The sequence below is a fragment of the Rhinichthys klamathensis genome, unplaced genomic scaffold, assembly GCF_029890125.1.
Source record: "Rhinichthys klamathensis goyatoka isolate OS25496 unplaced genomic scaffold, OSU_Roscu_1.1 h1tg000803l_1, whole genome shotgun sequence".
Lineage (NCBI taxonomy): Eukaryota > Metazoa > Chordata > Actinopteri > Cypriniformes > Leuciscidae > Rhinichthys > Rhinichthys klamathensis.
In genome coordinates, this window is record NW_026607195.1 from 183,692 (window position 1) to 211,647 (window position 27,956).

At 37.7% G+C, this 27,956-nt stretch overlaps 1 protein-coding gene across 4 annotated transcripts in view; it reads left to right on the forward strand.

The window, feature by feature from the left end:
- The window catches only part of plcb3 (phospholipase C, beta 3 (phosphatidylinositol-specific)), a 64,158-nt gene that overhangs the window by 11,528 nt on the left and 24,674 nt on the right, over positions 1–27,956 (forward strand). For all 4 annotated transcript variants that reach the window (XM_056243540.1, XM_056243541.1, XM_056243543.1 and 1 more), the window contains exon 2: positions 4,725–4,808. In XM_056243540.1, the coding sequence (XP_056099515.1) occupies positions 4,725–4,808 (84 nt within the window). The remainder of the gene's footprint in view (positions 1–4,724; positions 4,809–27,956) is intronic.

Below are 27,956 nucleotides of genomic sequence, written 5' to 3' on the forward strand. Positions count from 1 at the left end.
CCTGATGTAGTGTCTTTGAAATATTTTTAGTAATTGACTGGTGAATAATTTTTAATAAAAATAAATAAATAAATAAAAAACATAAAACACACAAATAGAGCTTTCTTTTAGCAATTAAATTTTTTTTTTTTTTTACTTGAGATACTTTTTGGGTTTGGCTGACAGGTACAACCAACCTTTTCAAAGTGCTTTTATACATGCGTTTCTGTGTAAACACTCTAAATCATCCACAATGTATAGGTAGGGGTGTGCCGGTTTCAGAATTGGTGATGACGGTTATGACGTGAGTCTAATGTGACGGTTCAACAAGCAGACACTGATTAGCTACTGGCTCTACGTTTATTTAACATGAACAGCAAGACAACTAGAAGTGAATGTGCTTTCCATTAAATGTATCACACAGTAAACAAATCCTTAACTAACAAAACAAACAAACGTTGCAATGAACGTGCTTTTTTTTTTTAATAAGTCACACACAGTAACAAAACCTTAACGAAAAAACTTTGGAATGAACTTTGCAATTTAGACGCGCAAACTGCGTGCCGGTGCGGTGAGACGTGCATGCTCGGGCAGATTCGGCTTGAAGTCTATGATTCGGACGCGGCGCCGCGCGCGCTGTTACAAAAAAAAAGCCGTGCACACAGCCAAGCCAAATGGGGTCTTGCGCACCGAACGCGTCATTTTTGCCGCGCGCACCTTCGCGATCGTGCGGACGCGTCGAGTATAAACAAGGATTCGGATATACAGATTCGGCTTGAAGTCGGCGGCGCCGCGCGCGCTGTTACAAAAAAGTCGTGCACACAGCCAAGCCAAATGGGGTCGCCGGTCTTGCGCACCGAACGCGTCATTTTTGCCGCGCGCACCTTCGCGATCGTGCGGACACAAGGCTCAGCGCGCGCTCTGATCGGTAAAGGTGCACAGACCTCTCCCGAATCATCTCCAGCAGTAGCAGCCTCCGTTTCCCTCTTAAGCTGATATTAGTATTTAAACATTCTCTATGATAAAAAATGTTTGTAAAAAATATTTTAATAGCACGGTTTTGGCGGTTATAGAGTTCTAATGACGGTGTTCAACTATAACCGTCGGTCTCACGGTTATATAATAACCGTCACACCCCTATGTATAGGTGTGTGAATGCAAATACCAGCTACACTTGCTTGATTTTCAAAATCGCATACAGTCAAAATACTACATTTGAGGAAGAACTTAGTTCTCGATATCTGCCATTTTGGCATTGCAATGTAAATTGTGTTGCTTCCACGCAAGTCCTTTCCCAAGGCCTCATGGGATAGTAAAGTTTCCTTTGTATGCGTACTTTAAAATATTGCACAATTTATAGGTCATCCAGGTACGTTTTGACTACTTTTTTATGAAGACATACTACTCTCCTAATAGCCTAATGTGTTTTTTTTTTTTTTTTGCCTGCTAAATAGTAAGAAAGATGACATGTTTGGGTGTGAAGACTGCCCGGCACTATTCTGATGTGTAACAATCACTTTTCATTACCCAAGCAGTTCCTTTCCAGTACAATAAGCCAACTAAAATACTGCATACATGTATGTGTGAGTAACATTTATGAAATTGTATTTTAAATTCCATTATTATTATTATTTTTTACCATGTCTGCTTGATGAAGAAATTAAATATCCCCATGGTCATCCTCATAATCCACTCTCAAATTCCCCCTATTGTCTTACTTCAGTCTGTACTACCATCTGGCTATTTTCACCCTTTATAGACATATCAACCGTATGGTCACGCATATTGGAAAAGTATGGGAAACTGGTGTTTCTGTATTTCTCTTATATTTTACTATATTTGTATTGTTTAGACTCCACCCTACTAACTACAACATTATGATTTGATTTCCTACTTAACTGATATCTTGTTTGACCCGATTATGTGATGACCGATCAGCAACTTTATTATTCTGTGTGACCGACTGAAGTGTGTCACCTGAAAACTTAAGTCCTATCCCTCCATGCCAAATGCAGACAGGGTGTGGGGCTTCTTTTGACAGATTTTTTTCACACTCACAGTAAGGTAAGGTCTACTGTGAGAAATCAGTTCAACTTTATGTAAAAACTTTTGGCAGTCCAGTCAAATAATGAAACATATTTATAAATGATTAAAATGCTACAAAAAGTATAATTTTCTCTTTCTCACAAGGCTGCATTTTATTTTTTAAATTTATTTAAAATGATGATTGCAATTTTAAAACAACTGTTTAAACTTTAAACAACTTTAAAACAACTGTATTTTAATATATTCTAAAATGTCATTTATTCCTGTGGCAAAGCTGATTTTTTTCCAGACTTCAGTGTCATATGATCCATCAGAAATGTTTAATGCTGATTTGGTGCTCATGAAAAGATAACTTGTTATCGCCCAAACGGTTGTGCTGCTTAATATTTTTGTGAAACCATGATACCTTTATAATAAATACACAGAAATATTTAATTAATATAGATTTGAAATTTATAAATGTCTTTATTTATTCTCTCATCCTTAATGCGTACTTACTGAAAAAAAGTATTCATGTATTTAAAAAAATCTTACTGGCCTCAAACTTTTGAACGGTAGTGTACTTTGTGTAATATAATAAATGCAAGTATACAGTTGTAATCAAATTATTCAACCCCCATTGCAAATCTGGTTTATTGGCACAATGTACAGACTTTCAGCTGTTTGCAATGAACAAATCAAACAAATGTAATTGAAATAACTCAACACAACAATGGTTTCCGCAAATTCAACTGAAAATGCAGCTTTTAATGACTTCTGCAGTCTCAAAATTATTCAACCCCCTGAATAGAATCCCTGAGAACAGCACAAATCTGCAAAACAGGTGTTGTTTCAACCACACCTGATGCAACTAATCATTGAAATATCTGAACTGACTAAGATTGTTGAGTCATGTTTGACTGCACGTTAGACATATGGCTGAGTAAAAAGAATGGTCCAACAATTTAAGAGAAGATATCGCCCTTCACAAACAAGAAACCGGATACAAAAAGATAGTGAAGGCACTAAATGTTCCTAGAAACACCGTTGGAAGCATAGTTCGCAAGTTCAAAGTTAAAGGAACAGTGGTTACATTACCTGGACGGGGCAGAAAAAGGAAGCTATCAATGGCTGCAACCAGATTTCTGAGAAGGCAGGTTCAGAAAAACCCTCGAGTGACTGCAAAAGACCTGCTGCAAGGTTTCAGCTTGTAAGGCACGTACTAAACGCATGTCAGAACTCCATGACGTACACCACTACTGACCTTAAAGGGATAGTTCACCCAAAAATTACCCCATGATTTACTCACCCTCAAGTCATGGGTGTATATTACATTCTTCTTTCAGACGAATACAACCGGAGTTATATTAAAAATGTCCTGACTCTTTATAATGGAGGTGAATTGCCATTTCTGTTTTGAAGTCCATCAAAGAGCATCCATCCATGATAAAAGTCCTCCACGCGGCTCCGGGGGGTTAATAAAGGCCTTCTGAAGCGAAGCGATGTGTTTGTGTAAGAAAAATATCCATATTTAAAACTTTATCGACTGAAATAACTAGCTTCCGGCAGATGGCCGTACGTATCGATTTATGGCGAAAGAGTAACACTTGACCCGACGCACAACGCAATGACGAACGCGGAAGCGCAGAGGATAGAGCAAAACAAAAAAACAGACATGAATTAGAAGTTTAAAACTAGCATTTTTAAAGAGAAATGTGGGAGGAACTTGAGTTTGTTGCCCAGCCCTGTTTGAACCCCCGAGAGGCGTCTTAGCTTACGCTAATCCTACATCCTACGCCACACATCGTCAATGTTACTCTTTTGGCATAAGTCGACTTGCGTGGGCCGTCTGCCGGAAGCTAGTTATTTTAGTCAATAAAGTTTTAAATATTGATATTTTTCTTAAGCGAACATGGTGTCTGTCTGGTTATACATCTCGTTTACAGCAGGGTGTTCTAAAGTACTAAAGTTGCTTGCCATGGAAGGGGTTGAATAATGTTGACACTGCTGAAGTCATTAAAAGTTGCCTTTTAAGTTTAATTTGAGGGAACCACTTCAAACATTTGTTGTGTTGAGCTATTTCACTCACTTTTGTTTGATTTGTTCATTGCAAACAGCTGAAAGTCTGTAAATTTTGCCAATAAACCTGATTTGCAATGGGGGTTGAATAATTTCGATTACAACTGTATCCTATGGTAATATGCAATTCCAGTCATATGCAGCCATCAGTTTCTGTGGCTTGTGCATTAAACTCCACTAATGTCTCGCTCTGTGGCTTTTGAGGTTTTGGTTTCAGTCATTACATTCATTTCTAAACCGCACCGTCCCTCAGGACCATCCACCCATTCCAAGCACTTCCCATTTATCTGACTTACTTTTAAACCATTATGTCTGTTTCTCTGCAATTTTGCTTATTATTGGCTCTATGTTCATCGTTGACGTGCAGTATTGGGATGGCTGCCGCTGTGACTTGGTTACTATGGTGTCAGTTTAATTAAGTTGCAGTTGAATTAACAATTAGTTGTATGTAATAAATGTTCTAAACCATGTCATTGTTTCCCAGTGATCTTCATTAGTAGTCATGTCAATGTTGTTCATATCATTAAGAGAATTACGTTATTCTGCTCTCTGTACAAGGAGTACTAATGTTGTTGGTAAAACTTTATGAATTATACTGAATGCCACCTAATTGTTTTTTTTATTTCCATTTGTGTGTTTAGGACCCCAGCATCCCACCCAGCCTCGTCACCCTCAAAGTTGACCCAGATGGATTCTTCCTCCACTGGTCTGGAGGGACCAACATGGTCAGTAATTTTCCCTTTTTTTTGCGTGTACTTGCTAATACCAGTCCTGTCATGCCACACAGTTACACAGAGTTTTGCAGAAATTCTCCTAAAATATGGCAAAATCCTGTTGTCAGGTTTCTTATTATAGGGACACAAGGTACTTTTTTATTTATTTTTTCATCCCCACAAAATCTTCACTATAAAACCTAATAAATGTCCTTACTCAATTTGCCTAAAATTGTAAAAATCTAGTAATCTGTACTTTTTGCGTACTATGCCTTTGTGACTCAGAAAAAACTAGTTTTGTATTTATATTAGGCAGAACTTAAATTGAATGAGTTACAGCAGATTTCTAATTCCAAGCATGCTTTGCTTCAGACTAGGGGTAAATGTTGAAATGAAGTGTAATTTTATGTTTTTGCACAAGATTAATATAGGGGGAGATTTGTGTTTAATGTTCTGTTTGGTTTTAAAAAGGTTATTATTAGGGATGCACTGATTTTGCCCGATACCTATAACCAATTATTCTTTTTTGAAAATTTGAAAGCCGATATTCGATATATTGGCTGATAAATCTAAATGCAAATGTTTATATAATTGAGAGCCTGATTACAAAAACAAAGGTCTCAACATGTGTCCCAAGCACACATTTATAATGTTCTCATTATAATTTTAATGTTGCCCATATGACAGACTTGCACTGCACGTTGCACTTAACTGTATTTTCTTTTTCGACGTGATTCCAATCATATTTCAAGCTATTCAAAACCATCATGGTGAACCGTGCACAGCTGAAGGAACTAATCCATTATTTATCGGCTTTAATATGTCGGCCAAATTTTCTTATTTCTTATGTATATTTCTTTACCTATTTATTACTTTGTATCACCTCCAACTGTGCAATATGTTACCTTTATCCATTCGCATATTTATTTGTATATTTGTGTTTATAGACTGTTTTTTTTTTACCTAAGGTTGGTTATTGTGTGAATACAGTTGGTTTATCATTATTATTATTATTATTATTGAAAATAATTTTACTCTATCCTATTCTATTTTCCATTCCCTATATTTTTGTGTTTTACTTTTATATTTTTAAGCTGCTGTAACACAGGAATTTCTCCAGTGTGGGATTAATAAAGTTATCCTTATGCTTAACGATAACATTAAAAATGAACATATCAACGATACCGATATGGTGGCCTATATATCGTGCATCCCAAGTTTCTGTTGTGTCTGCATTTTGGAGAGGTTACTATTGTGCTGAAGAGTAGAGCCTGTGGTCTACAACTGTTAAAAAAAGAAAATTCTGTCATCTTTGGCCTTGTGTGTACACTGTAAAGTTTCAGGAGTGACAACCATATTTAAATGCAGGAGTGAAACCCCTAACTTATAGTTCTATGTGTGTACAGAACGCGACTCCTGCTATGATTGACACCATGGTAATCATAGCAACGTTCTCATATCTGCTATTCTGACCAAAGTAATATTACAGTGACAAAACACTCCTTGTGTTCAGCAATTTTAACTAAAGCACAGTTGATTGAGGTGCTTTGTTTTGTTTATGCTTAAAGGCTGCTTCACAGAACGCGTTCTTGCAGTGTTGATAATGTCTACTAATACAGCGATAACGCTCATACAGCGATCAAATTATTAAAGTGATTTATTAAAGTGAGCAGGTGCGGGTCGCGTATTCAGATATTTTAGTCTTTTTTTCAGCATTAAGCATTTCCATTTATTCTGTTGTTTTTTACTGGCTTTTTTTTGTTCGCCAGTAGAATATCGATAGGTGTCGGCGTGACCTTGGCTGAAGTAAAATAACTATTTTTGTAGTAAAGTTGAGTAGATATGTATATTTTTACATTTTAAATGTATTACTATTTGTTTTATTAAAAAAGAGGCCATGGAGTGTGACGTTATATCAAACTAGACTTTGAGCTCACAAAATTTCTATGGACACTGTAATCATTACGTGATTTTGTAATGAATTCATCAAGCGCTCTATTGAATGGAGAAAAAGAGTACTCTTGAAAAACGAACACCAGGCATGGGCGTAGAGTACGGAGGGGACGTGTAAATTCACCCCCCACACTTCGGGCAAGTGTCCATGTAGAGGTTTTTTATGGGCCAATGTCAATAAATCTAGATTTAAATTCAAAGAGACAAGATATTCTGTGCATGACCTGATGTTTTATTCTTATCCAAAGCTGGGCAATGTAAGCATTATGGAGCTCTGAACACTGTTATGTAACGTATGTTTCATTCATACTCAAAGCCGGATAACCCACCGGCAGAAACCTAAAACGACACCTATGTCCAAGGGGGATGGAGTTTAGCGCACAAATAAAATGATCACTGAAGTGTATAGTTAAGTCAGGTTTTCAGGTATTATGTGTCTTTCAATCATACTCATGATTTGGGATTGCTCCTGTCTGCCTTGCTGCTGATCGATTGCTCCTGTCTGTCTTGCTGCTGGTTTGCGTCTGTAAACTCCGTATAGCTTTCTGTTTTGAATCTCTATTTACTATCATTGCTTTTTGTTTATATTGCTAAAAATAACTTGCTCATCAAAATATATTAGATATAGTCTAATATTGCCTATCACATTAATCTGTCATTGCTAGCTTTTATCTAAATCATTAGTATCTCGGTAGCCTGTTAACCTGCCATCCGTGCTTGCTGTTTTTTTTTTTAGTCTATCAAACAACTGTGGATCAGTCAAACACAGTGAGTAATGTCTTCTCCTGTTATTGTCACTTGCGCTTTGTGTCACATGTACAGTATAGCCTTATCTGTCAGCACAGAGGGCGTCACAAACATGTGATAAATGCAGGGAGATAGTCAGGCTGACGGAGAAGATTCCAGAACTAGAGACACGCATCCAAACTTTATTCGAGGATAGTAAGAATGCAAGGGATTTAGATACTGCTTTGGATACGACTAGCTTAGTGAACTCTGTACATTTTTCAGTTCCGGCTGTAGAGCCCGTGCAGCAGGGCAACTGGGTGACCGTGAGACGCTGTAGTCGCGGGACAAAACACCGCTCTTCCGTTCTGATTACCATAACAAATAGATTCTCCCCACTCAGTGAAACACCCACTGAGAATCCTGTTGAAAGTGCCCTAGTTATTGGCGATTCTATTACACGGAACGTGAAAATAGAGACAATAGCAACCATAGTCACATGTTTGCCGGGAGCCAGAGCGCCTGACATCAAAGCAAATTTAAAAGTGCTGGCTAATTCTAATCGTAAATTCTCTAAGATTATTATTTGTTAGTTAGTTTCGCCTACTACCCCTCCTGGGGCATAGGCCGCCAACAAGGGATCTCCAGGCATCTCTGTCCTGGGCCATTTTTTCCAGCTGACTCCAGGTCTTTCCCATGCTCTTTGTGTCTGCCTCCAAGTCTCGGCGCCAGGTATTTCTCGGTCGACCTCTGTTTCGCTTTCCTTGCGGATTCCATTTTAAGGCTTGTCTGGTGGTGTTTGTCGCTGGCTTACGTAAGGTGTGTCCAATCCATCCCCAACGTCGCTTCTTGATTTCCTCTTCTGCGGGTAGCTGGTTTGTTTTTTGCCAGAGTTCGCTATTGCTGATGGTCACTGGCCAGTGGATGCGGAGTATCTTTCGCAGGCAGCTATTGATGAACACCTGTACTTTCTTGGTGATGGTTACCATGGTCCTCCATGTTTCTGCTCCATAGAGGAGAACTGCCTTGACATTTGAATTAAAAAGTTTTATTTTGGTCTTGACGGACAGTTCCTTGGAGCTCCAGATGTTCCGGAGTTGTATGAATGCTGCACGCGCCTTTCCGATACGAGCCTTAACATCCACGTCAGTGCCCCCCTGTTTGTTGATGACACTGCCTAGGTAGATAAAGGCCTCGACCTCTTCCAGGGCTTCTCCATCAAGTGTAACTGGGGTGTTGCTGTTCTTTTAGACAGCAAAGATTATTATTTACGTCGGCATTAACGATGTTCGACTTCGCCAGTCGGAGATCACTAAAATTAACGTTAAAGAGGTGTGTGAACTCGCAAGTATGATGTCAGACACTGTAATTTGCTCTGGCCCCCTTCCTGTTCGCCGGAGTGAAGACATACTTAGTTGACTGTCCTCACTTAATGGTTGGCTGTCTAAGTGGTGTCCGCAAAATAATATAGAATTCATAGACAATTAGAAAAGTTTTTGGGGCAGACCTGACCTGTTGAAAAGAGATGGTATTCATCCCCGTTGGGATGGTGCTACTCTTATCTCTAGTAATATGGCACATAGTCTTAGAGCTCAAACATGAATTGGGGCTCAGGTCAGGAAGCAGACAGACGGGTTAAAAACCGACCATCTGCTAGCTGACTCACGTCATTGAGGTCAGATAAATCCCATCACATAGAAACTCTTTCACCTAGATATCATCATATAGAGACTGTGTCTGTTCCCCGAATTAGGAAATACAAAAAACTCCCAAAAATGTAATTGATGTTCAACAAATAAAAAATGGATATAATACAAATTAACAAATGATAAAGCTCGGGTTGCTAAATATTCAATCCCTTACTTCAAAAGCACTTATTGTTAATGATTATAACCTAGATGTGCTGTTTTTGGCAGAAACCTGGCTAAAACCAGACGATTATATTACTTTATATGAGTCCACCCCCCAAGATTATTGTTATAAACAAGAGCCTCGTCTGAAAGGCAAAGGGGGAGGTGTTGCTGTAATTTATAGTATTATCTTCAAAAGAATTATATTTGAAACAAGACTTCTCATTAATTCCGAAGTGTTGGTGCTTAATGTAACACTATCTAATGTAAATGATAAATCACGTTTGAGATTTGTGCTGGCTACTGTATACAGGCCACCATACAGACTTTATCAAAGAATTTGCTAACTTTCTATCAGAGTTAGTACTGGCTGCAGATAAAGTCCTAATTGTTGGTGATTTTAATATACATGTAGATAACGAAAAATATGCATTAGGATTGGCATTTAAAGACATTCTGAACTCTATTGGAGTTAGACAACACGTGTCAGGACCTACTCATTGTCGTAATCATACTCTAGATCTTATATTATCACATGGAATCAATGTTGATGCCGTTGAAATTCTGCAGCAGAGTAATGACATCTCAGATCATTATCTAGTCTCGTGTATACTTCATTTAGCCAAGGCTTCAAACCAGACTCCGTGTTACAAATATGTTAGACCTATCACTTCTGCCACTAAAGATTGCTTTATTAATAACATTCCTGATCAATTTAATCTTTTCAGCATCCCAGATAGCTTAGTCAAAAGTTTCTGTTGCAATATCAGTTCTTCTATCTCTTTTCCAGCACTTTAGACACAGTTGCTCCTTTGCGCTTAAAGGAGATTAAAGAAAAGAGTCCAATGCCATGGTACAACGAGCACACTCAGGCCCTTAAGTAGGCATCCAGAATGGAGTGCAACTGTAAGAAAACAGAGTTTAGAGTTTTTTCGGATTTCATGGAAAGAGAGCACGATTGCGTACAGAGAGGCCTTAAAAACTGCTAGATTGCTTATTTTTCAACCCTATTAGAAGAAAATACACAAAACCCTAGGTATTTATTTAAAACAGTGGCTAAATTAACGAAAAATAAAGCTTCAACCCCAGACGTTTCCAAGCAGCAGAGCATGACTTTATGAACTTCTTTACTTACAAGATTGATAATATCATGAAGAAAATTATAACTATGCAACCGTCTACTGCAGTATCGCATCAAACAGTGCATTGTAGTCTCCCTGAGGAAAAATACGATTCATTCATTGCTATAGCAGAGGAAGAATTTTCTAAATCGACAACATGTATATTAGACCCTATACTGACTAAGCTATTGAAAGAGATGCTTCCAGAGGTCATAGATCCTCTTCTTAAAGCTGCAGTCCGTAGCTTTTTTGGGGTTAAAAATGATCCAAAATACATATTTGATCAAATACATAACCAGCCAGTGTTCAAAACTATCTGCTTGCCTTAGCTCGATTCAAAGCGGTAAGCCTGTAATAATGTTTTTAATTCCAGTGGTACTGGTGGATTTCCGCAGGAGAATCGAGCATGTCTTTGCGTCATTACGTTACATCTGTACACATAAAAGAGGAGTCTCGGCTAGTAGGCTATATTGCGTGTGAGGATGCTGGAGGTGGAGATTTATAGCCTTTTCTCACAGCACTTGATATAATTAAACTTAGCAATTTAATGGCGGATCCAGAAAGGTTCAAACGACAATCACCAGTGACAACAGATTCACTCGCTGTAAAATGCAAAAGACTTCGTTTGGACTTCGGAGTGGCTGCAGACAAAAAGAGACTGCAACCGGACCCATGCGAAAACAAGGATACATATCGTTGTTAAAGGGATTATACGTTGTTAAAGGGATAGTTCACCCAAAAATGAAAATTAAGTCATTAATTACTCACCCTCATGCTGTTCCAACCCCGTAAGACCTTCGTTCATCTTCGGAACACAAATGAAGATGTTTTTTATTAAATTTGAGAGCTGGATCACTGCTAGGCTTCCTAAGGGAGTGAAACTTGACGGCCCAGAAAGTCATTGAAGAAAATGTTTAAATATTCCACAAAAACAAAAACAAAAATAATGACTTTATTCGACTACCGGTATTCCTTTTCTTCCTTGTGGGCCTGAGACGAGAGTTCAAGAGATTTCTACGACGCATGCGCGAGAACTGAGAAGAGGACGTTCTTCTTCTACTACTTCTTGTTTAGTTCTCGCGCATGCGTCGTGGAAATCTCTTGAACTCTCGTAATCAAAAATATCTTCATTTGTGTTCCGAAGATGAACGAAGGTCTTACGGGGTTGGAACAACATGAGGGTGAGTAATTAATGACTTAATTTTCATTTTTAGGTGAACTATCCCTTTAACATTAACAATTTGAGAACAAAGTATAATTTGCACGGTTTTGCGTGATATGATAAGCGATTGTTAGATTTAATCAGCGTGATTTACTGCAATGTCAGAACCAGAACAAAAGTGGATGTTTCTTACTTGTTCAGATGACATTTTCCGGTGAAAATTATTATGTTGGTCATACTTCCAAAAAGAATATGTGATTCTGAATGCCAGTATCGACACCGGTGCGGTGACTGACAGCCTCACAGTCTCCTCAAACACTGTTTTCATCCGCGCTGTGCGGTGTCGAGGGTGTTGAAGTACAACTCACGTAAAGTTGATAATTCCGCGAATAACTGCAATTGCAGATTTCGAACAGAGATGGCGACAAAGAGGAAAAACGCTGGACTGCAGCTTTAATATCATTAATTCATCTTTGTCATTAAAATACGTACCAAAAACTTTTAAGCTGGCTATGATTAAACCGCTTGTTAAAAAAACACAACTTGATCCTATAGAATTAGTCATTTACAGGCAGATCTCGAATCTACCTTTTCTGTCAAAGATACTAGAAAAGGCAGTATCCTCACAACTATGTTCCTTTTTAGAAATAAGGTCTAATTAGCATCTTGATATGCCACACCTGTGAGGTGGATGGATTATCTCGGCAACAGAGAATTTAGAGATTTTGCAGGTTTTCCCACTTACAAAGCTTGTAGAAGTCTGTAATTTTTATCATAGGTACTCTTCAACTGTGAGTGATGGAATCTAAAACAAACACATTGTATGATTTTTAAGTAATTAATTAGCATTTTATTGCATGACATAAGTATTTGATCACCTACCAACCAGTAAGAATTCCGGCTCTCACAGACCTGTTAGTTTCTCTTTAAGAAGCCTTCCTGTTCTCCACTCATTACCTGTATTAACTGCATCGGTTTGAACCCGTTACCTGTATAAATCAGGGATAAAATTGTAGACCTGCACAAGGCTGGGATGGGCTACAGGACAATAGGCAAGCAGCTTGGTGAGAAGGCAAAAACAATTGGCGCAATCATTAGAAAATGGAAGAAGTTCAAGATGACGGTGCCATGTATCGCGAGATCTTGGCCAACAACCTCCTTCCCTCAGTAAGAGCATTGAAGATGGGTCGTGGCTGGGTCTTCCAGCATAACAACGACCCGAAACACACAGCCAGGGCAACAAAGGAGTGGCTCCGTAAGAAGGATCTCAAGGTCCTGGAGTGGCCTAGCCAGTCTCCAGACCTGAACCCAATAGAAAATCTTTGGAGAGAGCTGAAAGTCCGTATTGTCCAGCGACAGCCCCGAAACCTGGAGATCTGGAGAAGGTCTGTATGGAGGAGTGGGCCAAAATCCCTGCTGCAGTGTGTGCAAACCTGGTCAAGAACTACAGGAAACGTATGATCTCTGTAATTGCAAACAGAGGTTTCTGTACCAAATATTAAGGTCTGCTTTTCCGATGTATCAAATACTTATGTCATGCAATACAATGCAAATGAATTACTTAAAAATCATACAATGTGATTTTCTGGATTTTTGTTTTAGATTCCATCACTCACAGTTGAAGAGTACCTATGATAAAAATTACAGACTTCTACATGCTTTGTAAGTGGGAAAATCGGCAGTGTATCAAATACTTGTTCTCCCCACTGTGTATATATATATATGTATATATATATTTATATATATAAAAAAAATTTTCAAGGCTTGCACCTTGAAACCTATTTCAAGGTTTGCGTTCTCGAGCCACCAAACAAAACACTGTTGTTGTGCGAATGAGCGGGCTGGAGCGCGTTAAGGGTTTTCTCTTATAATGGTGTCGTGTAAGCGTCCCCTAAGTTAATAACTAATGATCTTTGCAACGGAAGTGAATCGATCAAAACTAACTTTAGCTTGACAATAACTTTTGTTCTAGAGCTGCTGTAAAGGCAAAACAATCTCTGTTACTTTCATTTCCTATTATCACTGTAAAACTGCTTTGAAACTGTCCATATTGTTAAAAGCGCTATATAAATGAAGGTGACTTGACTTGAAGCATGATTGATTAGTTTTATGACTGCAGTTTTTTTTTTTTGACCCCTAACTTAATTTGACCTGTCCTCCCAATTCTGCCATATCTAGTATCAGTCCTATCTGCGTCAATTCTCTATTTCTGTCCGTGTCTCTCTCCTCCTGCCATACAGGCTACTGGCTTATCATGTGAGTGCCCATGAATGAAATTAAATTTTAGACAGTGAAATTCAATCAAAGCATCCTCCCTTCCTTTCTCTCGCTCTCTCTTTAGTTAATAGATATGTTCTTCTCCCTCTTTTCTCATGTTCTTACGCTGATCAGTGTGGCATGTGTGGTATGGGGACGCAGCTTAATCTGGTTCCAGTGAATTTAGATAAGGGACTTTCTGCAGTCTAAGAAGACACAGCACAGTGTGTGTAAAACTCGCACAAACTCGGCAGCAAATTTATGTCAGTTGCCAAGACCAATTGTTTATATTGCTAGCTGAGTATGTTATTTGGAGATTCCTTCATGTGCCGAAGGTGCTAATGTGTTTAATTCCTAAACATTGAAGCAACAAGCTGAGAATCTTCTTTTTTGGGGGGGCTGTGTATTTAAATCGATAAGGAAGTTGCATTTGTGTTCCGAATCCGATACGGTATTAGGACACTAGGCCGATCTTTGCCTGAGGAAAGACAGTAACCTTGTTTGGTGTAGGGAATATTGGCCCTGGGGAGCCCGTCCTCTCCAGTTAATAGTAAAGAGGCCACCTCATCTCATCTCTTCAGTAACTTACTCGCACATTCAGGCACATTTATATTTAATGTCGCTATTATTATATTTAATGATGCCATTATCCAACACACTCCATTTCTTTTCCTTCTAAGTACTGAAAGGTTGTTTAAAGTCAGCCACACTTCCATGAATCCAGTTTTATGTCATTCTCTGTTCCTTTTTCTCTTTTTTTTGGGCAAGTTGGATAATGTTGGTGATCTCTCACACACACGTTCTCACTGGCTCACCAGCACATGCGCAGTCAAGCTTGATCGTTTCGTCAAGAAATGAAACTTGATTTTGCAGGCACATTCACACGCGTTGTGGTAGAACCGGTTTTGAGTAGGAAAACACCCTTGCACTCTGAGAACTGTATATTTTTTTCTGCTGTTTTGTTGTTTGTGTGGCTGAGCCACAGGGTCCCTGTGCTGCCCACTGAATATTCAAGTTTGCATGTGTGTTCCGTCACAATGCTCTGTTATTCTGTGTACCATGTTTGTGGGTGTGTGATGGCATGTGTGGCCTATTTTCAAGGCAAATCGAGTAACTAGATATGACATAGCCTTCAGCTCTACAGGTAGAGACATGACTACCAGGAATCAGTTGTCTTTTAGGACTTTCTCCCATTGTCCTGGTCAATTCTTTTCCTGGGTTGCTTGTATTTATCAGTTACAACTCACACAGTATGTGTAGGGATGCGGCATGTCCAGACCCCCGTCACGTTAAAGGGGGCCTATTTTGCAAAATTCACTTTTACATGGTGTTTGAACATAAGTGTGTGTACACAACCACCCTGATAAAAATCCACCCAGTGCTTTTTAAAACATTTTTTTTATATAAATCACAAGCACTGTCTCGGTACAAGCTATTCGCAGATTCTGGGCAAACTGACATCAATTTGCACAGGCCCCGCCCACAACTGTTGACTGACACTGCAGCTTTAGCATAGATCCGCCCCGACTGAGCTGCACACAGTCCGCCACTGTTTCGACGCCGGAGCAGCTGTAGACAAGAATGTCTCCTAAGCGATTGATGTGTAATGGTGTTGGATGTAAGAATGAACACAGCAGTCGTCATCTACTCCTGACATCTGAGCTGCTGAAGATGCTGTGGATTACTTTTGTTTTTGAAGGGAACGCACCCCCCAATCTACCTAAATGAGTCTATGTATGCGCAAATCATTTTACACCAGACTGGTTTGTGAATGAGGGTCAGTAGTACAAGACTTTGCTAAAAAGTTGTTACTCAAGGATGGATATGTACCAACTGTTCTTGATCCAGCTTATAGTCTCCAAAGCGATAGACTTAACGTTACTGGCCAAGGTAGTGGCGCGCACTTTATTACAGTTCATCTGATTTGTTTTACGGATATACATTTTTGCAGTTTATTAAGCACCCGCTGAAAAGGTCTGTATATATTTGTTTAGTTGTTATGAGTGTTTTGTGTAGGTCGCTGTGTATGTTGATGATAATGAAAGGGAGAGAGAGAGAGTTTATGGATAAGACTTTAATGCGCACTTCTTGTACTGTTTTGTTCAGCTCTTACAGTGATTTTCTGCTTCATCTTTTGTGTGATGTACAATAAACTTTATAAAACTCATCAGTAAATTTTTGGTCATCATTCGGACGGGATCCGCTTCAGCAGGCTTGTGTTAATAGTGGATAAAACCAAGATGACAAATCAGTTATAACTGTAATTAAACAAAACTATACCTGTTCTATCTCCATATAGCATATAATCTCTGGCACTGTACGCATTATTGTCCGACTCCTGTTCGAACTGAACACGGCTAGTACAGTTTCTGTTCTGATATTTTCATTCCGAGATGAGATTGTCCTGACACCGGAGCCTGAGCTCATGAAGCTCCGCCCTCTTCTTGAAAGGAGGTCAGAGGCACCAGCTCATTTGCATTTAAAGGGATACACACAAAAGGCGCATTTTTGCTCATCCCCAAAAAGTGGCAATTTTAACATGCTGTAAAAAATGTTCTGTGGGGTATTTTGAGCTAAAACTTAACACACACACTCTGGGGACATCAGAGACTTATTTTACATCTTGTAAAAAGGGGCATAATAGGTGACCTCTAAGTCACAGATACCAAATGAATAGTCGCTTTTCTTTCTCTTACAAGCAAAGTCATGTCACAGGAAGGAGAAAGAGGAAAAGTGAGTGTGTGTATAAAAGTACACTACTATTCTTCCTAATTGACCGAACACGTTTGTGTGTGTCTGTGTATGTTGTATATTTTACAACTGCATTCAAGTGATATAATGTAATCAAGCTACTTGAACTACAAAAAAATGCTTCTTACCAAATACGTGCTGTAGGTCATTTATAATGGTGTGTATAAACAAAATGGGTGTATAAGCTGTCAGTAAGACAGCAGAGATCAGTCTGTGATTCTAGGCAGTGTATCTTTTCAAAAAATCAAAGAAATTACTGTGTGTGTCTTATATCGTTTTTATTGGGTGCTTTAAGAAATCGCTTTTGACTGTCTGACTTGCTAAACCATTCATTTTATGGTTATATTTCGGAAAGCATAGCACCTAACATAATAATAATAATAATAATAATAATAAAAAAACTGAATTCGATACAAAGCGGGGTTATTATATCCTATAATAAACATGGTTATCTCAGACATAAAATTTAATAAATGGCTTTTCTCAACAAAAGGAAGCTTTGCATAAAACTTGTAAACCACTGCCATTGAGGAATCAATAATAGATTAGCGTTAGCATCAAAAAGCTCCATCAGACATGCATTTGATCAGATTTTAGAAAAGTTGTGGTTCTCTAAACTAAAGGATGTGGGATTGTGTACATTAATATTGCTGTCCTTAATGGCAGACTGTGGCTTGTGATCGGAGGGTATAACAGCACTCTTGCGTTCACTCTTCTTCAATTAGCTGGATTTGTTTGTGGTAAAGCAGGATGAGTTGCCCATTTGCACTGAAGCTAATGGCTAATGATGGGAATAAGGCTGCATTAGCCTTTCCTCTGGTTCATTTTAGACCACACTCATTTAGGCTTTTCTTGCTCTCCTCATGTGTCTGTTTTCACTCTTTATACATCTTTCTTCTCTCCTCTTGCTCTCTGCGTTTCATTTTCTGTTTCTTCAGCACTGCCATTCTCTGACATGGACAGCTGGTTGTCATCAGTGAGGAACAGAAAGGCGTCAGTGTATCCGTTAATTGTAAACGGAGACATGACACTTCCTCTCTCCTTCTCTATATCTCTCTCCGTAGTATCTCCCTTCCTCTCGTTCTTTTTACTTCTCTTGGTTTCTTTCTCTCCCCCTCTCACTTTCTGCTGGCGTGGGAAAGCATACAGGAAATCGTTCAGACTGTTAGGGTAGTTTTGGAGCATAACTTGCCCTGTGCCCTCACCAATAGCATGCCCTCCAAAAAAAACAACAACACTCACTCACTCTCTCCTTCCCTCTTTCACTCATTCACGATCTCTTCTTCTTTCTTGCTCTCTCACTTTCACCTTTAGTAGTGAACAAATGGTCTGGCGTGACGACAGATTTATGCAGTGCATGTGGTCCCAAGGTCCACAATAAAAATGTGGGATTCAAAATCTGGAATTTAAATCTGGAAATCAGCAAAAAAATAATAATACTGTGTACATATATATATATACATATATATATATATAGATATAGATATAGATATAGATATAAAAAAATGGAAATTAATAAATCAATAATTACATTTAAATAATGAAAAATGACATTTAAATGTCACACTTTAAAAAGCAAATGTGTGACTAATCATCCCATTAAACTACAATGTACTGCATTTTTATGCTGATTTTATTTGTTATGGAAAAATATAAAATGTAAAATGTATATACTACTGTTTAAAAGTTTAGGGGCAATAAGATTAAAAAAAAAAAAAGATCTGAATACTTATTCAACAAAAATGTTACATTATAATGTAACGAAAGATGTCCGCTTTGAATAAATGCTGTTATTCTGTTTTTATTCATCAAAGAATCCTGAAACAAAAAAAGTATCAATTTCCACAAAAATAAGCTGTACAACCATTTTCAACATTGATAGGAAGAAACTTTTTTTCTGAAGGATCATGTGACTGACGTTAATGGCTGCTGAAAATTCAGCTTTGCTATCACAGGGATAAAATACATTTTTAATATGTATAAAAATAGAAAAGTGTTATTTGAAATGGAATAATTCACAATTTTATTGGTTATGCTGTATTTTAGATCAAATAAACGCAGCCTTGGTGAGCATAAGAGACTTCTTTCAAAAATATTTACAAATATTACAGATCCCTAGCTTTTAAATGATAGTGAATTTTATTGCAAAAATGCCAAATATAATCATTTTACCCCTTGTAAACATTTCTTTTCGCGCTCTGAAAAGTGTAGAAAACCTGAAAAACTGAACAGTCTAACCAGTTTGTCCAGACTAAGAGACCAGTCAACCTTCTTGCCTGGTTTTTAAGCTGCATTTTTTTTTTTTTTTTCAAGAGGGTCATGGACAATGAACAACAGTCTGAGAGAGTTCCATCCTTTTAAAAAGTTGTGGTTTCAATCTTCCCCGAGACACAGCATTAAAACATACCCTGTAGACTGAGTAAAGATAAGAGCGCATTTTCAAAATACCTCAGGAAAAACAAAACCCATTAATGAAACCAAACCACAGAAAAAGAGTGCGTAGGAGAGATAATGGAGGAGAGATATCAGTCAGAGAGAGCTCTTCAAAGCCGTCAGGCCTGATCCAACTCTAATCTCTGTGTTTCATTATGTATTAATCTAAGTTCAGTGGCTCCCAGCCTGTTATGGCTCATAGTGTTTCATAGTTCATTCATAAGGAAGCGCTACATTATTGGCCACTGCCACTGGTCATTATTATTTGCTGAAGGTGACTTGCCTGAAGAGACTAACGGGTGTGTAGACTTTTTATATCCTCTGTAACAGAATAACTTATACTTAGCTTATCTGCTTTAAGTATAACTTATCTGCTAATATACAGTGGCCCCAAAAGCTACTTTGACACTTAAAAGTTCACATTTAGAAATAGTTCACTCCAAAATTGAAATACTGTCATGATTTATTCACCCTCATGTTGTCGTTTCAAACCTTGATGACTTTGTATGACCTGTATTGTTATTATTATTTTGAGAAATGTTTATTTATTTATTTATTTTTTACCAACATTAAATAGCTTAAATAAATAAGTTAAATAGAAAGTCATACAGGTTTGGAATGACGTGTGTGAAAATGTAGACCGAATTTTCGTTTTTGGGGAGAACTATCCCTTTAAGTCAGACTTGATGATGAATGATTTTCATTGTTGAGAACAGTATTCCATGTGGTATATGGAAACAAATGACCTTTAACTAAATTAAATTGTACAATTATTTTGCCCCAAAAAAATGAGGTAATTTTTAGTGAATCTGTAATGGACCTATAGTCAGGGAAGATGACATATTTAATTATTAATGTTTCCAGAGTTTTTTTTTTTTTTTTTTTTTTTAAGATTTAGTTTTGGTGTTTTCTCGATTTTAAATTCAGTGCAAAGTTGTCATATTCAATATGATGTCTGCCCTGACTAAAGTTGTTACGCTCCATTACCTTCCAGTCACACACATGAATGTGGGACAGTCAAATTACAAGCAGATCCCTTAGATGTTTTGTCTATTACTCAACCAAAGTTCAAGTTTGTTGAACTCTGACCTATGAATTTGCTTGGTGAAAAGATGTTTGACAAACAGCGGTACATAATTACCCTTTGGCTCAATACAAAGAATGCAAACTTCAAAGCTACAGTTATGCATGTATTGTGGTGGTGATGATGGTATATTTTAACATTTGGGATTTGGGATATTTTATTTGCCAACAACAGAAGCGCTGGAGTGTGACATCAAATCCTGTGGCCAATATTCATTACAGTGCCTGAAGTGATTTCACACACTCAAACACCTTGTGTGACCGCAGTTTTAAGTTCATGGAGTCAGTTCCTCTCGAGTTCACAAAGGTTCCCTAACTGTAACCACTAACTATGAACGAGTCAGTGTAATGACTTTATTTAAAGGAAATGACACTGGTATGTAATGTACAGTAGTGACATTCATAAGTATAGCTTAAGTGTCCAAATACCCACCTGATCTCGTGAAAACTTATTTTACAACGTGGTGATTTTGTATATTTGTACAATGTGATTTTTATAAAAAAAAGCAGGTGAAGGTCCACCCCTAAAACTAACCGGTAGTGTATTAGCAGATTGTTTGAAAACATACAAATGAGATGTACAAATTGTGTTTGTACAATATGACGTTTTGCAACATGAGATTTTGTTGCAAATACTGGTTGATGCCATTGTAAAAATTAAACCAATCCCTCAGAAATGACACACATTTACACACACAGACAGGAAATTCGTTTTATGGGTTGATAACATAATGGTTTCCTTTCGTTCATATCCTTGTCCATCTTTCTTCCTCTACAAGTAGGCTTTTATTCCTGACATCTAATTTTCCTGTTATAGATGGTTCTGGACTCATGCCTGAAAATCAAGCCTGTACAAGCCATCATTAATACTCAGTGCTCATATGTTTCTCTCATTGTTTTCTCAAGTGTTTATATATATATACACTACCGTTCAAAAGTTTGGGGTCAGTGAGAATTTTATTTTTATTTTTTGGAGGAAAGAAATCAATACTTTTATTTATCAAGGACAGTAAAGACATTTATAATGTTACAAAAGATTCTATTTCAAACAAATGCTGTTCTTTTGAACTTCCTATTCATTAAAGAATCCTACAAAAAAACAAAAAAACTGTACAACTGACAGACCAACAACTGTTTCAACATTGATAATAATAATAAATGTTTCTTGAGCATCAAATCCTCATATTATACTGATTTGTGAAGGATCATTTGACACTGAAGACACTGACACTGGTGATGCTGAAAATTCAGCTTTGATCACAGGAATAAATTACCCTTTACTATATATTCACACAGAAAACAGCTGATTTACACTGGAATAATATTTAATACTATAACTGATTTTTGTTGTATTTTTAATCAAATAAGCGCAGCCATGGTTAGCAGAAGAGAATTCTTTTAAAAGTATTTAAAATCGTACCGACCCCAAACTTTTGAAGGGTAGTGTGTATATATACACACTTAATGTGTACTGCTCAGTTGAAAAGAGGGTTTTCACTCTTATGTGGCAAAAGAATGACAGGAATCAACAAACTCCTGACCAAGACCAATTTGATTATCTGCACTGAAGAAAGAGAAAGGAAGAAACAGAAAGACGAGAGAGAGAGAGAGGGGGATAAAGCTGGAGCGACAGTCAGGCGACAAGGTTAACAAAGCCGCCCTGTGTTGATGTGGTGCGGTGAGAGTGAGTGATTGAGGGAGAGTCACTAGAATGGAGAAATACATAATCTATTATTAATCATTTTCTGTTTGCCTGTTTCACCTTTCTCAATACAAACATGCTCCGTTCTCTGCCGACTCAAATCTAGTCTCCTGAAGCCTGACTTTTGACTATCGGCAGGATGCCTGGTCCAATCTGCAGCTCATTCTGGCCAAGAACCGCCCATTTAGACAGGAAGAGATTGCTGTATGGCGTTATAATACAGTTACAGTTGTGCTGCACCTTAATTTTCTTTACCCAAACACTGAAACCAAAATGAAAGTTTTCATTTAGCCGAAAACCAAAACTGTAAATAACGTTTATTTAATAATCAATTGATGAATCAAATTAATTTAAATTGCACATAAGGTTGTTTTGATGTCAACTTTTTAATGCTAACCTATCATTTATTTTATGCAAAATTATGTGCTTAAAGGGTAACTAAACACTAAACCAACTTTTTTTTTAATTAATGATCTGTAAGACTGGGGCTTTATTAGTGCTGTTCATTGATTCGAGTAACTTTTTTGACATTTGGGTATAAAGTGTTTTAATTCTACAATATATGGTGTAAAAACGTCTGAGTGCTGCCCTCTTCAGGTTGAATGGTGGCTACTGCAGTTGAATTTTCCTATTGGATGTTTGAGGTAGTTCGTGACGGTAGCGGTGAGAGCTGACGTAAGCAGGTTCCAGCTTACCACGCCCTTGGTACGAGCTACCACGTCCATGGCAGTATAAAAACCATATTGTTTCGTCAAAACCACTGTAGCGAGTCAGGAGTTGGAATTGCGAGTATTGAAAACGATCAGGATAGAGTGTCCGTTCATCCCCTCTATCTCCGCTGGGCTCCGCCCACTTTTCCAGCATTTTTCAAATATTGCCAGTGGGTGGAGTCAGGCTCTGACCAGGGGTTTAGTTACCCTTTAAATCAACATGAAATCACAGCATGCAGCGCTCTGCATTGAAAAGTTCAGGGCACAATGACTGACAGCCACAGCGGATGAAGAGTTTCCGTGATCTTTAATTTAACGATGTAAATATTCATCTGTCCTTCAAATTTACCTGGGATATAGTCCTCAAAAACATTGATGGTACTTTATAATATGTTTTTGCCTTTTGTGGAGCTTAACAGTAACACAACCATGACCTACGCACCATATCGGATTTGGACCAGTCCCGGATCTGTGCATTCCTAGCAGACTAAAAGATCGTTCTTTGGATTGAAGAATCTATATTGGCTCATCAAAAAGAAGATTGTTTAAAATTGAGAAAATAATATTTTCAAATCACACCTGACATGTTTACCTGTTATCCACATTGTGTGCACGAAATAGACACTGACACAGTCAAAACACTTATTACACGTCACTGTTTCTTTCAAGGATTTCAGCCAAACTTTGGCAAATCTGTTCTTCCTCAGAAGTGCTCGTTTTATCATCCAGGGCATTTTATCATGCTTCATTTCCAGGTGAACTGACGCAGCAATCCCTGCAACTAAACACCACGAGTAAGTTAATATGAGTCTTCCAAATCTCTTTTAGGAATCTTGGCTTGTTCTTCCTTTGCAGAAAAGCTTTGACAGATTGGCACAGTAGGTCTTGAACCGGTCCTGCCACATCACCTTTGTATGGGATTCAGGTCAGGACTTGAACTAGGCCACTGTAGTTCCTTAATTTAGTTTCTTGTCAGCCATTCCGATGTGGAATTGCTTCTGTGTTTTGAATCATTGTCTTGCAGTATCAATTACAATGAAGTTTCAGCTCACACTCAGATCATGATCAGACTTTCCCCTGAAGAAGTCTGGTTTATTTCTTCAGCCGGCTCTTTTAATGTGGCATTGTGAGCATGTAGACATTTTGAAGTGACCACTTCTCTTTGATTGAGTAGTTAAAAAGTAATTAAATATTTAGACTGAACACAGGCATACTTTACAGCAACCAATCCTAACATAACTAAAGCTTTGTTAGTGTACTGCACTATTTTGCATTATATACATTAGTCACATTTTCTATTACATTAATGAAATAATGATTTGTGTATTATAAGTTTCCATTGTCTATGTATTATTTAATTTTTGATATTTCAGTTAGAGAAAGATGCAGTTAAAAAAGGAATCAGGAAATAATAAATACTTCTTCATTCCACTTTACATCTAGTCTGTCTCGCTCTCTTCTTTTGTCTTTTGTTCCCCAGACATTTACTCTCAGGTTCTCTAAATTGCCCTGTGATTCAGCACATATTCCTGCTTGAGTAATTCTCAGCATAAATTGCATGTGCTGTTTTGTTGCTTTATTTACGCAGTCAGACTTCCTGGAGTTCGAAATAACCCCCATACTATTAAATAGTGCACACTGAATGCCTAAAAAATACCTGTGGTCCCTCACAGTGCATTATGGGTATTTTTTAGCCATATACCGCGTCTCAGCAGGATATGGTGTCCACAGCAGAATCACACAGGTGGATCATTTTAAATGGATTCTTAATTGTTTGATTAAGGCTTATACAAGCTAGTTTCCATTACAGATTTCAAGATAAATCCTTTTGATTAAACATTTATTATTATTATTATTATTATTATTATTAATAAATGGCACAAACTACGCAAAAGTGTCAGTCCTTCTGGTGCACCGAACATCTGAATTCACTAATTTCTAATTCACTCTTTCAAATGCACTATGATAGTGCACAAATGAGGGTATGGGGGGTGATTTAAAATATAGTTTCTGTCTGTCTGTTTTGCTTTCTCTCGCTCGTTGTTTCTTTCTCAAGTCATCAGGAATCAGTTCAAATATCAGTAACCTTGAGTGAAACAAACAGAGGAGAATGGGGGAGGGACAAAATGTGTGTCGTTCTCATGGGTGTTATCTTTTGACAGTGCCACTCAAAGCCATGGGATTTTACCATCATTACAGCTATCACACGCTCACTCTCAACACACATGTGCCCGCCCCAGTGCCAGACGCAACAGGAAGTGACTGTTGCCTGGGCTACACAAGGAAGTTACAGCATATGTTCACAGAAACACACATGGAAGTTTCCCTTTCACCAGAATCATCTGCGTGTCGTCTCTTGTGCTCATGAGTTTGTATTCATTAATCAGCAGGGGAAGGCATATTTCATTTTGAGGGCTTTCTGTTTTCGGAGATTAATTGTTGCTAGTAATTAAGGACTGACCCCACAAGATGCATCTAGAAGGCCAATCACTCGAGGGTTCAGGGCAGTGAACAGCCGCTGGGGCTTTGTGGAAGATATAATAGGAGAGGTAGTACAGGGGAAGTCACATCTGTCATGCATATGACCTCTGCACTCACTCATCTCCTCATATAAATCTCATTTTCACATGAAAGAAACTTCTTTATCTCACATGCACATAGGCAAAGACAGTAAATTGGGGTCAGGGTGTGGTAGCTTACTATTGTGTTGTACTGTTTTGCATTGTAATAATAGGATGAATGACTGTGCCCTGGAGATTCCCGCTCGCTCTCACTCTCTCTCTCTCTCTCTCTTTCTCTTTTAAGCTCATTTTTTCCCCAGCTGCTGTTGACATAACCATCCTAATTTTGTTGTGTACTTTGGAAAGTTACTGAAATTAAACCAACTTCTGTAGAAGGTCCACTATCATCTGGATATCACATCTTTTTGTGGAGACCTGCGATTTGCGTCTCTTTTAAGCAATATTCAGTTCAGTTTCATTGGTTTTTATTGGCATGATTGTTTTACAAACAAAGACAAAGCATCAATACAAAAAAATAAATAGATAAAAATAAAGTGATTCCATAAGTGGAATTAATTTAAATTTAAAAGATATGATATGATGTAAAAATATATGTATGTGTCGGTTTTATTAATTATAAAATAAACAAAAATAAAAATTTGTATTTAAAGAGACATTTAAGGAAGTGGTAATGTACAGTCAGACAGTCATTACAATAACCAAGAGGGTGATCAGGATCTGAATGCAAGTTAAATATGGGGGCAGGAAATATTGATTTGAGTTTAAAATAATTTGTTTTTCTTGTAGAGACCATGAAAAGAGAACAAAAGCACAGCTTTGTAGGAAATGCATGTTTCCTAGATGAGCTGTCAGTTATACAGTGTTTCCCTGGTCAACAGCTGTTATTCAGATATATTTAAATAGTTGCATTTCACGACTGACCAGTTGGAATCGAGTATTTCAGTGCACTGTGAAATTAACTTTGAGAACAGTCTGTAGGCCTACATACATAGACAAATAACTTGTAAACATGGTGGCCATTGGTGTGTTTTTCTGGTTTATATAAATTGACACTCTGTCAACTGTTGTCATGCTGATGTAAGTTAACAAGTCAAGACCAAAGTCGGCTGTGTGTCAGTGAAAGGTAAATGCTGTAATCCAGAACAGAGCAGGTGAATTACTCTGTGTCCGTGAGAATGCTGGCTAATAAATAAAGAGAACGGATGTTTGATCTGGAGTGAAGTCACTGCCACAAATACAAGAGTCTTTGTGTCTATAAGTATATTTGGTGTTTCTCTCACTGAACTTTATAAATGACATAATAATACTACAATGACAGTGTGAGCTAAATATTAAACTTTAGGTCAACGGTCTTCGCTCGCCAGGAATGAGGGGAATGTGTGTATGCTAGGAACAGCCGCACACTTGCATACACCGTTGTGCTTACATGCTTGCTCAATTTTCAGGAAGATATTTCACAAGTCTGAGCCTGTAGTGGTTAGTCGAATCCAACCTGTTACCATCAAGCTTACTTTACAGTTGCGCTCTGGTAAATATAGCTTTGTGCATGTCTCTCTATTTGGATATGGATTGGTTGTATTCATAGTTTATTATGTCATATTGTTTAATGAACATGTGAGCTTTAGGTTTTTGTTTTGGTATGCAGTAGGGCTGCAACAAACGATTATTTTGATAATCGATTAATCTAACGATTATTAGAACGATTAATCGACTAATCATCGATTATTTCGCAGACTAATCAGTAAGTTTGGAACGATTATTCAGCTTTTCCAATTATTTAAAACATTGAGTTATACATATTCTAACTATAATATAAAAAAAGAAAATCACTTCAGCTTTTGAAATAGTTGTTTTAATGAACTTTGAGCCAACTAAACAGGTCATTCTCTTTAAGTTTTCAGATTTCGGTCCAACTCAAATCACACACAAATGCTCTCTAAGCATTGTTTAATAGGCCCACTGCTTTTCTTAGAACTGAAACAGAAAAAGGGACATTTACTTCAGGACACAAAAAATGATAAATATTAATCTGCAAACAATTATTATAATTTTAAAATTACAATATTTTTTTACATGACAATTGAGCTGACAGAGACGTTCTCATTCACCTTTTAATTTATAGTATGAAAAAGTAACTGCCATGATATTCGTCCTATATCATAGGAAGGATAGGCCTATAACATCTCGTTTTGTAAGTCTTCATGATTATTGAACAAAATACAGGCAAGTGATAGCCTAAGACTATAATAATACCTAATATACTAATAGTGTTACAATAATAAAAACAGCCCTGACTCCTAAGCTCGATCAAGCTTTATTCTATACAAAATAAGTCATCACATTACTGTAATTATATTACTATTGATAATATTATTACTATTATTAGTAGTATTGCATTCTCTAATAAAGAGAGATTTACCGCTGGTTAGTAACGTTAAGCTCCAGCTGGAGAACACTCACTTCTCACCGGCTCCTCTTTTGCCGGGATGTTTCCTCTTGCACTCCAACATGCATGTTGTGCTCCCGTGAAAATTGCACACGACAGCATTCTTGATTTGAAGTTTTGTGAAACTTTCCCAAACCTAAACCTTGCTAGTTCGGATTCGTTTGCACTGTCATAATTCGCGCTGTATTTTCTTCTACCGCAATAGCATTTGTAAGGGCTGCACTACACTCTAGCGCTACAGCGCCGTAGCGGTCAAATCGCGGGATTGCAGGCCCTTACATTAGGTCACGTGAGATCAAACGACTACTCGACAACAAAGATATTTGTCGACAAATTTTTATTGTCGACGTTGTCGACAACGTCGACTAACCGTTGCAGCCCTAGTATGCAGGAACTCTGAGGTAGAAATCTCACATTACTTGTTTACACTCACACCCACAGAAGT